General features: G+C 35.4%; 1 protein-coding gene across 1 annotated transcript in view; it reads right to left on the bottom strand.

The window, feature by feature from the left end:
- Positions 1-19,727, bottom strand: part of RIC1 (RIC1 homolog, RAB6A GEF complex partner 1) — a 136,372-nt gene that overhangs the window by 42,867 nt on the left and 73,778 nt on the right. Inside the window, 4 exon segments of the mRNA XM_030877129.2 lie at positions 1,667-1,758; positions 6,806-6,942; positions 7,256-7,398; positions 11,955-12,062. Of these exon segments, the coding sequence (XP_030732989.2) occupies positions 1,667-1,758; positions 6,806-6,942; positions 7,256-7,398; positions 11,955-12,062 (480 nt within the window).

Below are 19,727 nucleotides of genomic sequence, written 5' to 3'. Positions count from 1 at the left end.
CATAGAATATGATTCTATTCATATAAAGTTCAAAATTAGGTAAAACTAAATTATGCTTTTTAGGAATGCATACTTGAGTGGTAAAACTGTAAAAAAAAAAAAAAGGAAATGATTATCATGAAAGACAAAATTGGTTACCTTTAAGTGTTAAGGGGGGGATGGGAGTCATGATTAGGAAGTGGCAGGAGTAAAACTTATATTGGCTGGCAACGTTCTATTTCTTGACTGAGTTGTGAAAAGATGGATGTTTGTATTATAATTATTTGTAAAACTGTGAATATCTGGATTATGCATCTTCCTGTTTGTTTTTATTTTACAATATGAAAGTTAAAAAGGATATTATAAACTCTATGCCAATAAGTTTGACAGTGTATATGAAAGAAACCAATTCCTAGAAAAACACAACCTGCCAAAATGACTAAGAGACAAAAAATCTAAATGTTCTTCAGTCTATTTTAAAACTGAATTGAATTAGTAATCAAGAAAATTCTAGGCTCAGGTGGCTTCACTGACAAACTCAGCCACACATTCAAAGATGAACAAAGAAGGGAAAGAGAGAAATCCTTCCTCAACTTGTCTTATGAGACAAGCATAACCTTGGTTAACCAGGAGAGAGAAAAAAAAAAAAACTATAGCAAACTGTACTCATGAACATAGATTTAAAAATTCTAAACAAAATGTGACCAAATCAAATCCATAATGATGAAGAAAAATACGCTTTCCTTTTCTCCTTACACTAAGTTAAATTTACTTTCTACATTTATCTCCTCAGTGAGAAGCAATGTGTTGAGGATAAGAATTTCCTACTTCACAAACAGATTATTGACAGTATAATGAAGGCAGTGATTTATAACACTATCAGTGTATTACTTATACTGATAGAAATACTTTGATACTTACCTTGATGTAGCTGGAAACAATATTAGATGTTATGTTCTACAGAACCACTAAGTCACATTTTGAGGTCAAAATGGAATTTTATATTTAACAAAGAGTTTTGAAGACTAAAAAGCACTATACACATTTTAAGGCATTACTCTCAGCATCTGATATGATCTTTTTATTTGAGCTAAAACATAAAGCTCAAAAAAGTCAGGTATATTTGTTGTTTTCTAATGTATCCCAAGTGCTTAGAATTGTGCCTGGCACATGGTAGACACAAATATATTTGTTGAATGAATAATTTGTATTCAATTTTACTTCTAAAACCTGAATTATTTGAATTAAAGCAAGAAATTGATTTTATGTATAAGCTTTTAATTTGCTTGTTAACTAAGGCACACCCACTAATTCAAAGGCAAGTCAACACTGATGTCTTAAAAAGAAAGGACTGTTTCCAAAAAAGGAAAACATTCTTCCTGATCTTCTTTTAAACAATAAAGAACCTAAATTTTAACTGATTTAATCTTCTCAACTTGTGACTCAATTTCCTACCACTGAAAAAAAGCTCACTTTTACAAACTTAAACACCCAATCTCCAAAATCTGCCCTTTAGATTTGTTTGCTTCAATCTATTAAAATGCTTTTAAATTTTATATTAAGGCTGATTCATAAATTATGAAAGGCACAATAAAGTTCATAAGTGTGTTAAGAATATCTTACGGTTTAAAAAAAACCCATTATTTTTGGCAGTAAGTCTTAAAATATAGACATCTGTATCAATTACCTCGCACAACCAAACGCCATCAGTCGATACTTGTTATTTACTGCTACACAAGTTCCATCAACAACATCTTGTGGCCAAACTCCATGAAGCTGCTAAAATTAAGAAAAATAGTTAAGATTTAAAGCATGTTCCCCAAATATACTTTTATCAATAAAATTCTCCTTCAATGAACACAGTTTTATAAGGCTTTATATGGTTTGATCTGGATAGGAAAACATCCCATCAGAACTACCATCTGGATTTTCTCCCTTAAAAACCTCAATTTCATTAACTGGTTCAATACATATTCCCAAATGAGCTCAGTCCAGTGCTAATCTATTCATAAAACACTAAAAAATGGATATCTGACCTGTAAATTCAAATTAAATGAAGACAACTTTCCTATTAAAATGTAAACCTCTTAATGGTAGAAACTGCATCTAATTTGCTCACTATTATTATTCTTGTCACCTAGCATATAGTGTTGAACTTTTCTGATCAATCGAAAATGGTCGATTTTATTTCATCTATCCTTTGGAAGTGATTAATGATTTGTCAATTGCTGACTATTCTCTATTACTCCTTTGCTTTATAGTACAGTGGTTAGTAGCATGGTATCTGGCAGCCTGACATAACATCTCAGATCTACCCGACTTGCTAAAATGATTATTTGACCTTTCCAAGCTTCAGTTTTCTTATCTGTAAATTACCTCTTAGAGTGTTTTGAAAATTAAATGAGAACTTACATACAAGTAACCCACTTAATACAATGCCTGGAATTCAACAAGTTAAGCTTCAATAAATGAATGACATTATTATTAAGCTTTATATGCTACTTAATTCTGAATACAGACACAGAATAGATTCAGCTCTCTTGTCTGTTTTTATTTGTCAAATCAAGGGCATCCTAGATCATAAATTTCTAAGGCAAAGGTCATCATGACTGTTTAGTAAGCACAAAAAATCAGCACACTACAATACAGCACTTTATTTCTGGATTATCACGATAGTAAAATTAGATGATCCAATATAATTAAACTGTTTGAAATATAATACTATAGATTTTATTTAATTCCTAACTATAGAATCTACTATCTAAATATGGAATATTTGCTTTTTTGTAAGAATTTTATTCTTCAATTTTAATAATAAAACTAGACATTATTTTAGTTAACAAAAATGGCAAAGACAGCATTGAGCATTATTTCTTTGGACTGCTGCCTAGACTGAAATTCGTCTATTCATCCCTATAACAAAAATTTTCCAGGTGCCTACTATTCACCAGGTACTGCTCTAGGTGCCAAGGATACTGCAGATATTCAAACATACCAAAATCCCTAGCTATATCCCTGCTTTACGTTTGTTAAGAGACTGACAAGTTTAAAAAACTGTACAGTATCACGTGGGAGGTTAGTAAATGTTACAGAAAAAAATAATAAAACAATTAAGGAGAAGAGAGTATATGGGTGAAGATGTAATATTAAAAGGTCTGCCCTATGAAGGTGCCTCTTGAGGAAAGTACTTTCGGAGATACAGCAGTAGAAAGGCCCTGTCACAGTAGCATTTCTGGCATGTTCAAAGAACATCAAAGAGGCCTGTGCAGATGGAGTGGAGTGGAGTGGAATGGGGGAAGGAGAAGGAATAAATGAGGTAACAGATGAAATAGGGGGCCAGATTTATAGGGCTTTGAAAGTCACCATAAGAACCTTGGCTTTTTCTCCAATTCATATATGGGGAGTCATTTGGAGTGTCTTTAGTTTTTTTTAACCCTTTCTATTATGAATTATAATACATTAGAGAAAAATACAAAAGCAAAAATGTACATCACAATAATATCACAAAGTAAACACTTGTGAAATTACCACTCAGGCTAGGAATTACCAGTACCCACAAGTCCCCCAACAGTGTCACTCCTGATCAATATTATCCTCACCTCTACCACAAAAGAAACAATATCCAGACCTACATAGTAATCACTTCCTTCTTTTCCTTTAAACCATTAACACTTAAACATGCGTCCACACAGAACTGATTCAGAGCTGCCTATGTTTTTTGTTTTCCTTCAATTTTATATAAAATAGAATCAGAGCATGTACTCTTTTGTGTCTAGCCGCTCCCACTAAACATGTTTGTGAGATTCATCCATGTTGTTGCATACAGCCTTGTTTGTTCATGCTCATTGTCATGTCAAACACTGGGCTTTTAGCTCACTGGGCCTCTGGCCTCCCCTAACCAGTCTTGTTAGCTCTTTACAGTCTTTTTAGCTCTCCAAAGCCGTTAAGCACATTCAAAAAATATTTTTTCTCCAGCTCTTTTAGCTGTCCTCAGCAGGTTTTGTCCTAAATATCTTGTCCTACTGAAGGGTTCTGAGCAGAGGAGTGGCATAATCTGACATATTTTAATACATTTCCTAACTGTATTGAACAGTGCCAAACAGGGGACTTCCTTGGCAGTCCAGTGGTTAAGACTCCACGCTTCCACTGCAGGGGGCGTGGATTTGATCCCTGGTCAGGGAACTAAGATCCCGCATCACCGCTCGGCAGAGCCAAAAAAAAAAAAAAGAAGGCAGTGCCAAACAGGATTTTTATAAAGCACTTAAATAATGTCTGATATAAATACGGCATTAGTGTATTTCCCAATTACCAGTAATAGATATGTATTGTTTTCTTGTAATTTATATTTTCTACTTATAACTTATTTAATAATGTTTCGTCTACTTTTCATTATTTTAAATCCTTAATTTACTAGAAAACTTTCTTTAACCAAATACTAATACAAGCTGATATTCAGAAATCAGTCACTCACTTTCCAGCTCTAATATTTTTGTTTTCAGTAAAAACATTTAAATCCCAAACATATGTCAACAAAATGAAGAGGCAATCTACTGAATGGGAGAAAATATTTGCAAATCATATATGTGAGAAAAGATTGTATCCAAAATATATTTAAAACTCACACATTTAATAGCAAAAAAATTCTGATTAAAAAATGGGCAGATGATCTGCATAGACATTTCTCCAAAGAACACACAGAGAGAGCCAAAAACTACCTGACAAGATGCTCAGCATCACTAACACCAGGGAAATGCAAATCAAAACCACAATGAGGTATCACCTCGTACCTGTCAGAATGGCTATTATCAAAAAGACAAGAAATAATAAGTGTTGGGAGGATGTGGAGAAAAGGGAACCCTTGTGCACTGTTGATGGGAATGTAAATTGGTATGCCACTAGAGAAAACAGTATGGAACTTCCTCAAAAAAAAAAAAAAAAAAAAAGTAAAGTTAGAACAACCGTATAATCCAGCAATTCCACTTCTGGGTATTTATCCAAAAAAAAAAAAAATAGAAGAAGAAGAAGAAAACACTAACTTAAAAAGATAACTGTACTCCCATGATCAATGCAGCATTATTTACAATAGCCAAATATGGAAACATCTAAGGGCCCACTGATGGATGAATGGATAAAGAAAATTTGGTACACACACACAGGAATATACAGGTGACCCTTACAACATGGGGGTTAGGGGCATCTACCCCCGGCATATACAACTTTACAGTTGTCCCTCCATATCCTTGGTTCCGCATCTGTGGATTCAATCAATCGCAGATCGTAGAGTACTGTGGCATGTATTTACTGAAAAAAACCCAGGTGTAGGTGGACCTGCACAGTTCAAACCTATGTTGTTCAAGGGTCAACTATATTATTTAGCCATAAAGAAGAATGAAATCTTGCCTTTTGCAACAGCATGGATGGACCTTGAGGGCATTATGCTGAGTGAAATAAATCAGACAGAAAGCTGATACCATATAGAAAAATATGCCCTTGAAAACTTAAAATCCTTTCCATTAAACACACTGAACATGAATATTTAGCTTCTCTGACTCTTAAAACCCCAACTTTTATAACAGAAAAGATTTTTTTCAAAATGCATATGTTGGCAAGGACAAAGAATGGGAGAGGAGGTGGTCTCAGAAAATTCTGGACGCTGGGAAGCAAGTGGATGAGTAGAATCCTTAACCAGCAGTAATGATGTTGAAAAACAGCCACACTTACATTGTAAGGTACACAAAAGGCCTTGGAATTTAAATGTCTCTCAAAAGCTGAACTAAAAGCAGTAGGATTGGTTTAAAGCCTGTTTAATCAGTAGCTGGCACTGCCTACCTCCCAGTCTGAGCAGCTAAGAAATATCCCACCTCCACTCCAATAGAAAACTGGAGTTTTTCTTTAGAGAAAAACAAAAAAATCTCAGTGGTCTCTAGACCACACCAAAAATAGGGATACATGGGAGTTTACATCCTGAATTTGGACCCTCTAGTCTAACTCTTCCATAACTCAAATCCCAAAATACTGGGCCAGCCAGGTACATATTCTCTGAGAAAGACTGCAGGACTCTTCTCCAACAGACACTGGATATGGAGTGGGGAGGAAAAGAAATAACCCAGTTAGCTCACCCTATGATGAAGATCACAGTCAACCAAACCCACCAAAGCCCACACAGCCTTCAGTGAATCCAAATTCTTATTTTGGGTCTCTGTCACAGCAACCAAATTCATATATTAATGAATCAAATATTAATTAACCATTAACTCTGAAAGGATCTAAAAATAAAGGAATATAGGAAATCCACAGGATGATAATGATGGACAGCCTAAAAATGCAACTGTGTTAAATAGGTATGTATAGTAAGCAATCGTCCAGAAGGCTCCAAGAGAAATTTATTCAAGATGAAACGGATACTAACATAATCAAAATCACAATAACTATATTGGGAAGATGGGAAGAACTTACAGACAGGGTGGGGGAACAGGGAAGTGGGAAGTACATGATCATTTTCCACAATGGGAAGTCAATGAACACAGCCTAAAAACTAAAAATTACAGGAAATACTCAGAGTAGTGGAGATAAATAGCAAAATCACCAGTGAAGGAATAAAAAGTAGTTGCCTCTGAGAATGAAAACGGCATGAAGAGAACAAGCAGGAGGAAAGGAACTATCATTTTTCATTAACATGTCAATAGAACTGTCTACTTACACTATTTATATGTATAGTTTTGATTAAAAAAATCTTAAATAAGGAAAATAGGGGAGGAGTTTAATAAAGACTAAAATTAATAAATGCAAAATTAAAAAATAAACATTCCAAGTAAATAAGTCATACCTCTGCAGTAAATCTACTTGACACTGGTGTGATAAATCCAACTTTACCATCATTAAACACAACAGCAAACCCATCAAGTGTGGCACAGTATTCCATGTCTCTAATGTGCACATCTTCAAAGCCCAGGAATGAACCTGCTGATGAAAAAAAAAGTACATGAAATATGAATATAAATATAGTAAATTAATTCTCTTGTATTTTTGCTTGCAAACCATATTAAGGACAGTTAAAAGGGCAAACATAATGACCTAACAACACTAAACAACTGAACTACTCTTTCCTACTCTCTCTCTCTCTCTCTCTCTCTCACACACACACACACACACACCCTCCTCCCTTGCATAATTAATTCCAAAGTAGATAAACCAATGTTCATCCATAAGAAATATCTAACTAGTTTATATAAAATATTAAACATCTGGTTCTGTCTCATGAAAAAAGTGTAACTACCTCTAGATGACTGGAGATCTACTGAAAAGGGTACTGTACAAAGATTAATAGCTTTCCTCCCATTTGTCATTCCTTCCCAGTGAATAAGATGAAGAAGTCCATCAGAAGTAGCAACCAGGAGATCTTCCAGCACAGACTGCAAACTGTAGAGAAGTAAGCAATTTAGAATCAATTTCCTTTTAAGAAAAGCATATTGGGTAAGCAATGAATATGAGTATAACTGCTCTGGAGAATATTCATGCAAAGATCATAAAACCACTTAACAAAACTGCCATTTATCTACAATTTAGCTATATATCAGCTTTATCAATGTATAATTCAATCTAGAATCAGAAATTCTGAAAAAAATGAAAGACCACGCGTTGCTGTAGTCACAAACCTGATGAATTATGTTTAAAAACTAGACGTACTGAAACAGCAAATTAGAAGATGGAAGGATAAGTGACAGCTGACAAGAAAGGAAAGAGACAGAGAAACCATGAAAAGAACTAATGACAGAATGACAATCCGGAGACATGGAGTGTAGAGGTAACAATCCTCTAACCCTATCCAACAGAATTTTCACCAGTAATGGAAATGTTCTGTATCTGTACTATCCAACACAGTAGCCATTAGCCACATGTGGTGATTATACACTTGTAACATGGCTAGTGTGACAGAAGACCTAAATTTTTAATTCTGTTTATTTTATCTGTAATTTACATTTAAATCACTTCATTTGACTAATGGCTACTGTAGTGGAGAGCATAGTTCTAGACCACAGTATTTCTAGGGTATCAAAGAATCTCACATTGTGCATCCATTCAACAAACATTTAATTAAGCCTGAGCTCTGTGACAGGCACTATGCTGGGCTGGAGATTCAGAGGTGAATAAAATACAGTTTATCCCTGCAGAAGACCTCTCAGCTGACTAAGTAGTGAAAAGTAATTATGTAGTATGATCTCAGCACTTATTGATACTTGCAAAGAGATTTAACAATTACAACTGCAGGGCAATAAATGCCTGACTTGTTTACTCCTATAATGCCAAGTCCCTAGGGCAATGTTAGTTACATATGGCACCAAATGTTTGTGGGAGGAAGGTCAAGAGGGAAGGGGAATCCAAAAGTGAGGCTACAAAGATAATGGCAGAGAGAAAGAAAGAGAACCAGTGGAAACTGGTATCAAGAAAGCCAAGGGAATAAGATGGACTTAAGAAAGAGTACTCAAAAGAGTATCAAATGCTGTAAAAAAAGAAAATTTAAGTGTAAGAAAGAATGAAAAATGTAATGTCTATTTATATACTCTATTATGTACTGTTAAATTTCCTTTCATACTTTAGAAGTTAAGAGTCTATTTCAGAAATATTTTAATCCATAGTGGTGAAAAGAACGTTTTTAATGTTTTCTTTAACTTTTAATTCTTTGGAAAGTTAAGTTCAATGACTTATTCCACCATATATTTCAGATGATGAAGAATTTACTGTACTTTCTTCCCAACTATAAAAATATTAAAAAAGATAAGAATAACATGTCCCCTTACTGAGCTCCATCTCTTGAACTTCAGAGCATTTGCAGTCAACTACAATTCCCAGTTTAATGAAAGTTCATCTTTTAAAATTATATTCTTTTATTTCAAATTTATATTTTAGTGGTAAAATTTATGTGTAGCATGTGGTGGCTAGAATATAAAAACTTTGTTTTAGACCTGATATAAGAGAGGCAATTTAGTGGAGGAGTCACTGGTTTACCAGTGGTTTTCATTCAGCAGGAGTCAGCCTCGGTTTTTTCAAACCACATTCTCCCTCTCCCCAGCTTGTATCTCCCTGGAAGAATCACTGCATATGACGATTAGGAACAAGATCAAGGTTACCCTCCAGTAATTTAATTGCCTTCTAGGCAAAACTCAACACTTCTCTGACAAAGTTAACAGAATTCAGAATCTCTACATCATCATCATCCACAGTACTGTGATTAAAAATGACCAGATGTCTGAATAAACAGGAAAATGTGACCCAGAGTCGAGAAAAATCCATCAATGTAAACAGACTCATAAACAATCCTGACGTTGGAATTAACAAATAACTGTGACAAAAATGATAAACAATCTATAAAAAGGATAGATTCTCCCCGTTTAATTGAAAGTAAACAAACTTTCAATTAAAGGCTGATATCAGATGTTAAAGTACTGAATATTTCCATGAAGTTTAGTAAATAGGCCTTGTTTCAAGTCACCCAAGGGTCTCTCCCCACGGATTCCCATTCTCACAAAGACTTAAGAACTAAAGGATTAATTCTTGCCACCTGGGGGATGTTAGGACCCTGTACCAATAATTTATATCCTATGTCTTCATATGTTGTACTGACTTTTATTGAAAATCACCCCTACGTGTAAGTACACACAAAATACACATAAAGATACTCTAAGTTATGCCCTTAGAGAGGCATAACTATGCCTCTAGTTATGGCATAGTTATGCCCTCTACAATCACTGACTTCTATGGGCTTTATTAACAGCTATGTGGTATACCACAGGTGTTTGTTATTGCCGTTGTTTAATTTAGGATCTTAGAAGTAGAATAATAGGATTTGGGGAGGAGAATAATAGGATTTTGGAATCTGATTAATCAAATATTCTTAATATAAAATGAATAATTCACAATTACCGATTCTCAAATATGTAAATATGTTTAATACCTAATTAACATTAAATACTATATATACTACATGGGTCTTTCTAAGTGCCTGGGAAGAAGGAAGATAATAAACTGTAGCATTTATTAGTATTAGTTAGAAATAGACTAAGAGTTTTAATTATAAATTATATCAGTTCTTTTTAAAAAAATTTTAATTAATTAATTAATTGATTTTTGGTTGTGCCAGGTCTTAGTTGCAGCCGGCGGGCTCCTTAGTTGTGGCATGAGAACTCCTAGTTGCGGCATGCACGTGGGACCTAGTTCCCTGACCAGGGATCAAACTGCATCCTCCGCAATGGGAGGCAAATTCTTAACCACTGCACCACCAGGAAGTCCCAGTACTTTTAAACTTTCTATATATTCTCTACCCTCAATTAATAACAAGGTGTAGATGCTTAACATTAATCCAATTCTTTCTTCAATCAAAAATTAAAAGATGGCAGACTCTTGCAATCTTATGCCTATAAGCAACAGCATAATCATTGTCCCTAACTTTATTTGACTAATTTTTGGTAGTAGGAGGGAAAACAGTTGGTTTAAAGGCCAAGTTTCATGCCCCCTCACTCAATTCAAAAGTATATAGGAATTCTCCAATCAAATTTCCAGGAGGTACATGTTACAGGTGCTAATAATAACACTGCTCTGAAATGCGATCATTTTACTGAAGTTCTGAGAGAAAATGAGAGATTTCCAATCATCTAAATTAGTAGATTAAAAACTAGCACCTGACAAGTTAAACTTGTACAAGACAGCAGGAATTCTTTTTTTTAAGGCTCTTTTTCTATCCTATATCCATGAACCACACAGTTTTTGCCACCAGGTGGAGATAGAAAGCCATGCTTGTACAGTTCCATCCAGCTTGGAACCCAGACATTCAAAATTCCTTACACAAGTTACACTCTTGAAAAGGATCTCTATGCTGAAATAAAATCTGAGATAAAGAGTAACCTGAACTCAATCTCCTGTAGCCCTGATCACATTTAAACAAATAAAAACAACAACAAAAAGGCATTCTTTTTCTCTGAGGAGACTTAAAGTAAAAAAAAGATAGATTAAGGCAATAGCCAGCCACTTGTATACAATTCTATTTAACATGTTCTAGTATCTGTACTGTATTCTAACAAGAGAAATGATGAAGGAAGCCTTTAGTTAGAACTGCGAATCAGAAGAATTTAAGAAACATATGTATTACATTCATATAGTTTAATATATTCACGTATTGTATCCGTATTGTATAGGTCAACACTTAATAAGACTACATAGTAAAAAGTCTTTTTTCCAAAACTGTCCCCCCTAGCCACTCAGTTCTCATGCCCAGTTTCTTACGTATTCTTCCAGAACAACACATAAACTACCACCACCAGCTCGCTTTAAAATAAAATAGTAGCATTTTTATGTACAGTATACCTCACTTTTCTTAACCCAACAACGTATTTGGGGAGTTTTTTCAAGAAAAAGTGCCCTCGGGCTTCCATGTTGGCCCAGTGGTTGAGAGTCAGCCTGTCAGTGCAAGGGACGGGTTCGTGCCCGGTCCGGGAAGATCCCACATGGGGCGGAGCGGCTAGGCCCATGAGCCATGGCCGCTGAGCCTGCGCGTCCGGAGCCTGTGCTCCGCAATGGGGGAGGCCACAACAGTGAGAGGCCCGCGTACCGCAAAAAAAAAAAGAAAAGAAAAGAGAAAGTGCCCTCAATGTTTTTACAAATGCATATGAGTATCTTTTTAAGTAACATGTACTATGTTATACCATTCAAACAATTCTAGATCTTATCAAAAAATATAAATTTCTAAATAAAATTACAGTTGGTATACCCAAATTGTGGGCTTTATTACAGTAATTTAAGTATAATAATGTACCATTTGTAAAATTTTACATTTTTATAAGGGCTAATCAAGAATTTTTAGGACTAAAAAAAATGATCCTCAATGAAAAGAAATAAAATCAACTTTCTTACTGCTCATGCAATTAACAAACTACACTGTATATTGTCATCACAAAATGCTAAATTTAACCAAAGTACTGTACCTCATGATGGGTGCCTGCAAATCCAATATTTTCCTCATCTCTAAATTTAATGCTGGAGCACACTGTTCTTCCTTAAAATGGGGTGTCCCCTTCACTTGTGGACTTCCTCTAAAAAAAAAAGCAAATACACAGGATTAAAGAGAAAGATACTGAATTCTCCTCCACTCTGTGACTAATAGCCAATCAAATAAAGTAACACAATCAAACGTAAAAATCAGGTGTTCATCCTTTAGATTCTCAAATGAAAAACATACTTAAATTCCACTATAGCAGACATATCTATTTATCAATTAGAAATAAATGTGTCTGACCAGTGTAACTTATATTGGGGGGAGTGGGAATGGAGGGAGAAGAGAGAGAGGAGCAAAGAATCTTAGGGAAAAAAACAGTAAAGATAGAAGTTAATTCTCAAGGGAACCAACAGGCATTTAAAATGACTGACAGCCCTTTCTGAGTTGAGCAACTACGAAACTTATATACCATTCTATTATACAGTGCATGTCCGAAGTGTCAAATCGTCACTTCATCTTCCCTTGCTCCACACCTCATTCTTGATTCCTATCCTTTAGGTATGTATCAGACTTAAGGTCAGATTCAGGGATGCAATTAGGAGATGTTTTACATTAAGTGGCAAAATGGGTAAATTCGAAAACTCCTTGGCACTAAATGGCTGCACTAGAGTGGCTAGGTCAATGCCAACATAATTGAGCTGTCACATACAAGCCCTCAAAAGGACTATAAAGCTGTTTTGGAATCTTTATATCCATATGGCATTGGACCATTCTTTCTCAATGCCTGTGCTAGAATTTAACAGCTATCTGTCTCTTCTCTTACTATCAGCTATCACTTACTTTAGGCAACAATTAGCCTGCCTACATCATCTTTCCTTCTCATCACCTACAATCCTAGAAACCAATTTGTCAATACTATTAAAACTAAGTGCAAAGAATCTAACAAGTTAAGGTTCCTAGCTTTGTGAAAATTATCTGGATGCTCAGAAAATTATTTAGATGCTTATTAGTTTTAGATTACTTTCCATACAGAAACCTGGTGGTGCTTTATTACTATCCTGCTCTGCTACTGCCATGACCTGGAATATTTGATTCCTTCTACGTGCCTGAATGGCTAAATTGGCTAATTTTTAAGCAAACATGTTCATGTTCAATTAGTATGTTTGATATGACAGCCCTTAAAAGGACATCATGAGTTATTAGTTTACAGGAGTCATATCTGAATTGCTAACCACACAAGACACTGTGATGAATTTTCTGAGATGTTCTCCATGTACATCTAGTTTTAAAGTTATTATTCAAAGTAATACATACACATAAATAGTCAAACAGTGCTAGAAGGCTTATGACAAACAAAAATAACTACTGAAGTAGTCTTCTTTCAGTGAGGAGGCAACCAGCTTGAATTCTTTGAGCTGTTATCTTCTTCTATTTACCTGCGTATTTTTTAAACCATGTGTTTACACTGCTTTAACATCATTAATTTTAGACATTAGCTTTTTATTCTCATTTACCCATTTTTTCCCATCCTCCTAACATAATTATACCAAACTGTTTTCATTATGATGATTACATAAATATTTTTCACTTCTGGGTCAAGTAGTGTTCAGTAATCTTTCCTTAAATAACTTGGTAATTTTCCACATGCTTTCATTTGCTTGGTTTTCTTCTTCTTGTTTTTTTTTTTTTTTGCAGTACACAGGCCTCTCACTGTTGTGGCCTCTCGCGTTGCGGAGCACAGGCTCCGGACGCGCAGGCTCAGTGGCCATGGCTCACAGGCCTAGCCACTCCGCGGCATGTGGGATCTTCCCGGACCGGGGCACGAACCCACGTCCCCTGCATCGGCAGGCGGACTCTCAACCACTGCGCCACCAGGGAAGCCCTGCTTGGTTTTCTTTAAACTTATACCTAAGTCATCTCATACTCCTTAATAGGTCTGACAAAACAATTCTCAAAACAATCTTCTATGTGGTCAAACCTGCTATATAGCTTATGATTTCCATTTCACCCCCGCCCTTGGAGGCATCCCTCTTTATGCCCATTGCCCTACTAAGTCTAATGCACAGCTATCAACATGATATTTACTTTGTCATCATCCTTATGATTTCTTTGCTTCTTTCCTATGTTGAACTCTTTATTTTATAGATCCTGTATCTTCTTCGGTTCACATATTCTTGGGGCTTTCTGGAAAGGTGCATGAGAAGTAAACTTAGAACTCTCAAGTCTGAAATGTCTCTATTTTATTATGACACTTGAATGAATGTCCCTTCAAAAAAGACTATGATAAAGTTGTCTGAAGACATTTCTTCTGCCACTGTTCTATATCCTGGGAGGGTCTGTCAAATGTTTTTTTAATGCTTTTATTGAATTTTTAATTTCTGCTATCATACTTTTCATTCCAGGAACTTTCTCACACCCACCTCCCCTTTTTTCTTATAGCAACAATTTTTTTTTAATTAGGCAATACCTGTTTAAGGTGGTTAATTTTCATTTCACCAAAGCGTTTTTGTTCCCTATATTGCCTATTTCCTCTGAGTTTCCTTTTTTCTGTTGTGTGTCTCTATTTTACGTTAGAAACTTTCCTAAGATGGATAACATCTTTCTTCATGTTCAAGAGGTTAATGAGAAAAAACTAATTATAAGTTTTATGTGTTCAAGTTGGGTTGTCAACTGGTGGACCTCAGGGTAGGCATTTTTGTTTGAGGTCTTCCAATATGAGAGGCTGTTGGGTCATTCATCGGGAGTGATTTAATTTCCCTAGGAAGAATCCCTCAATCAAGTACAGAAGCCAGAAGTCTGGAGCCAAGCAGGGGAAGAAAGCTTGACATCCTACTGTTCAGTACAACAACTTTCACTTAATCCCCATCTTTAGCATCTCATCCTTGCCCTACTCTGTGTCTGGAATCCCTCTGGTTTAATCAGACATCCTGTCTCCTGTGAGGTGAGAACATAGAAATCCTATTCCTTATTCAGATTTTTCAAACAATCCCCATTTATGGCCCCTGGTTCATTCCTATATTCTGTGGTACTAGTACCTGAGCCATTCTAGGGTTTTGCAGATCAAACATTCTAGGGTTCTAGGGTTTTGCTTTTCATCAATATCATATATGTAACGTTAGGCTCTCAGGTTTGATATTCTTCCTAAGTCATTTATTTTTTCTCATCCAATTTTTAGGTCATGGGTTAGAGACACCTCCAGCTCTCATTAAAGATGAAAACAGTATTTCAACTTTTTGTTCTGTTGGTGATTTTCAAGAAAAAGGTGGAAACCTCATTACCCATCTTGAAACTGGAAACTATTTTCCTTTATATAAATACTACCATTTATTAGAGCTAAAAGTATTATGATAAGAATTTTATAGCAAATTTAAGTAAATCCTGACTTCGCAATGACTTCCATTATAAAATTAGGAGATAAACTTCACAGTATAATTTCCACCCCTTCCTCCAAACATACTAAAATGCAGTAAACTGTTAAAAATTACATTAACAAAAAAATCTAACTTTCTGATCAAAAATATTATTACTTATAGTTCAACAGTAATTTGAGAGTATTGCATCAGATTTTTGGAAGGGAGAGCCAAACTATGAAGAGCACTGAATGCCAGGAGGAAAAAAAGCAATAAATTGAGCAGTTACCAAGTATGAGTGTACAAAACGTTCTGCACACATTATGTCAACTGATTGATTACAATCCTTTGAGTCAGGCGTTATTATCTTTCTATTATCTTTCTTTCCAGAAAAGAAACTGAAGCTTCAGTTTATTATTAAGAATTTTGTTTATGGTCACAGAGCTAGTAAGGTGAAGGAGTTAAACTGAAAACTAGGAGAGTTAAAGAGACTAATAATAACCTTTGTGTACACAAAGAAATATTACAATGAATGCTAAAGAATGGACTGGTGATAGAGTGGGGAGGGAGTAGTGTGTAAATTAATTAGGAGACTGTTAATAAGAGTACACAAAGGCATCTACTAGCAGTGGCAGTAGAAATGTCTTTTCAGACAATTTTATCATAATCTTTTCTGAAGGGATATGATAAAAGCATATTGAGAATTATAGTTCCCGGTCATTAACAGAGACTTCTCAGAAACAGACACATACAATCACATTGTATGCATACCTGGTTGTCATTCAAGCTATTGAAACATAATATATTCTTCATTCTGGGGTACAGAGAGAACTGTGCTTTCCTCACCACTTAAAATTAGGTATGGCCATGTGACTTACTTTGGCCTATAAAACACAAGGGAAAGTGACTTGGGTCATTTCTGGGCAGAGACTTTAAAGAGCCAACACTTGGTACACAATGCTCTGCTTTTATCCTCTACCGCAGGGACTTAGCCTATGCTGACTTACACAGTACAGCTGTCCCTTGGTGTGTGCAGGGGACTGTTTTCAGGACCCACCATGCATACCAAAATCCGCTGATGCTCAAGTCCCACAGTCAGTCCTCTTTATCTGTGGTTCTGCGTTCACAGATTCTACCAACCGTGCATCATGTTGTACTATTTGCGTTTACTAAAAAAAAAAAACGTGCATAAGCAGAGCTGCACAGTTCAAACCCATGTTGTTCAAGGGTCGACTGTATACCACATCAAATAACTGAGAGTTGTTAGACTGTGGCCCAGTAAAACCCAACAAATTAATAGTTTGTGATTATTATTCATGAGTGATTTTATTAACTATGTAGTCTGAGGAGCAGGAAGAAAAAACAATGAAGAAAAATGAACACAGCTTAAGAGACTGTGGGATACCACCATACATACCAACATAAATATAATGGGAGTCCCAAAGGCAAGGCAAGAGGAAGAGGCAGGAAGAATATTTGAAGAAATAATGGTTGAAAATGTCCCAAATCTAACAGAAACATCAATCTAACCATCCAAGAAGCTTAGCAAACTCCCAAGAAGGATAAATTCAAAAAGATCCATACAAGATACATCGTATTCAAACTACTGAAAGACAAAGAGAACCTCGAAAGCAACAAGAGAAGTGACGCATCATATACAAGGGATCCTCAATAACATTAGCAGCCAGTTTCTCATCAGAAACCATGGAGGACAGGGGCAGTGGGATGACAATGCAAATGCTGGAAGACAAAAAAAAGCTAACTAAGAATTCTTTAACTAGAAAAACTATCCTTCAAAAATAAAGGAGAAATTAAGAGATTTTCAGATAAACAAAAGTTGAGGGATTTTGTCACAAGCAGATCTGAACTACAAGAAACACTAAAGGGAGTCCTTCAGGCTGAAATGAGAGATCACTATACAGTAATCCAGAGCCATATGAAAAAAATAAAGAACATCAGTAAAGGTAACTACATAGGTGAATATAAAGCCAGCAATATTGTATTTTTGATTTGGAAATCCACCTTTTTAACTATATGATTTTAAAGACTAATGAATGAAAAGATAATTCTAAATCTACATTATGGGCACACAATGTATAATGATGTAATGTGTGACAATAAGAACATAAAAGGGGAAGGATGAAGATGTAGAGGAATATAGTTTCGTTACTGAAACCAAGTTGTTATTAATTCAATCTAGGTTGTTGTAAGTGTAAGATACTACGTAATCCCAAAATAACCACTAAAGAAACCTGAAATATACAAAGAAAAGGAAATGAAAAAGGAATCAAAATTAAACACAAAAGAAGACAGTAATGAAGGAACTGAGGAACAAAAAAGATACGACACACAGAGAACAAATAGCAAAATGGCAGAAGTTCTTCCTTATCAGCAATTATTTTAAATGTAAATAGATTAAACACTTCAATTAAAAGACACATTGTCAGAATAGATTAAAAAAACATATGATTCCATTTCTAAGTTTTCTATAAGAAACTCAATTTAGATCAAAAGAAACAAATAAGTTGAAAGTGAAAGGATGAAAAATGATACTCCATGCAAATTGTATAACTAAGAGCTTAGTGGTTACAGTAATATTTGACAAAATACTTTAAATCAAAAATTGTTAAAAGAGATAAAGGACATTATATATTGATGAAAGTGTCAATCCAGCAAGAAGATATAACAATTATAAACAGATAACACATGTAACAACAGAGCCCCAAAACACATGAAGCAAATACTGAAGCAACTGAAGGGAGAAAAAGTTCTAAAGTAACGACTAGACAATAGTTCTAAAGTAACGAATGGACAATACCGCACTTTCAATAATGCATAGAACAACTACACAGAAGATTAGTAAGGAAACAGAGAATCTGAACATTACAAACCACTCAGACCTAAGATGTATACCAAACTCTACCCAGTAACAGCAGAATACACGTTCCTTCGCAAATGTACATAAAACATTCTCTAGGATAGAACATGTTAGGCCACCAAAATGCCTCAATAAATTTAAAAAGATTGAAATTATCTTCTCTGACCACAATGAAATGAAACTAGATAGCAATCACAGAAGGAAAACTAGAAAATTCACAAATATGTGGAAATTAACCAACACCTCTGAGACAGCCAATAGGTCAAAGAAAAGACCAAAAGGAAAATTGGAAAATACTTTGAGACTAATGAAAATGAAAACACAACACCATAGGAGGCAGTGAATGCAGTGATCAGAGGAAAATTTACAGCTAAAATGCTTGCACCAAAAAAGAAGAAAAATCTCAAATCCATAACCTAACTTTCCACCTTAAAAGGATCTAGAAAAAGAGCAAACTTAACTCAAAACTAGCAGAAGGAAGGATATAATGAAGACTGGAGCGGATATGAACAAAAAACAGAGAATGGGAAAACAATAGAGAAAATCAAGCAAAGCAAAGGTAGTTCTTTGAAAACAACAACAAAATTGAAAAACCTAAGGAAAAAAGAAAGGAAGACTCAACTCACTAAAATCAGAAATGAAAGGGGGGACATTACTACTGACCTTAGAGAAACAAATGGATTATAAGAGAATCCATATATTTAGTGAACTTGAATTTCCTTCTTTCCTGAACACACACAAATTGTCTTAAATATCCAGTGGAAGCAGATTATGTTTAATAATTCAAAAGGCAACCTAGACAACAACAACTGCAACTTACTAAGAACGTACTAACTCATTGTTCTCATTTTATAGATGCACAAAAACACAGAAAGTAACTGAACAAGCAGCTTTTCCAAAGTTATTGCCTATAAAATGTAGAGCCCAGACTGAAACCCACGTGGCTCTAATTTCAAATGCTCTTCAAATTCTCTTCTCTACATCTCTAAACTGCTGTATATTTATCAGAGGTAGTAATATTAAGTCCAATATCGTAAGAAAGTAGGGAAAATGAAATTAAGCCAGTTTAAGAGTTTTGCTTTACTGATGTATTTTTCATGAATTAAAAGCAGTTTCCAGGCTTCCCTGGTGGTGCCAGTGGTTAAAAATCCACCTGCCAACAGAGGGAGCACGGGTTCAAGCCCTGGTCTGGGAAGATCCCGTATGCCGCAGAGCAACTAAGCCTGTGCGCCACAATTACTGAGCCTGCGCTCTAGAGCCCGAGAGCCATGACTACTGAGCCCGCATGCCACAACTACTGAAGCCCACGCGCCTAGAGCCCATGCTCTGCAACAAGAGAAGACACCACAATGAGAAGCCCGTGCACTGCAACAAAGAGTAGTAGCCCCCGCTCGCCGTTAAGTAGAGAAAGCCACGCACAGCAATGAAGACCCAACACAGCCAAAAATAAAAATAAATTTATTTTTTAAATAAAGTTTCCTAGCTTTCCATTCTAATGAATGCAATGCACAGCCCCCAAAGGGCAATGAAAAAT

This window comes from Globicephala melas, chromosome 6 (assembly GCF_963455315.2).
Source record: "Globicephala melas chromosome 6, mGloMel1.2, whole genome shotgun sequence".
NCBI lineage: Eukaryota > Metazoa > Chordata > Mammalia > Artiodactyla > Delphinidae > Globicephala > Globicephala melas.
Note: the sequence above shows the minus strand (reverse complement) of the source record. Positions and strands in the feature narration are given on the sequence as shown.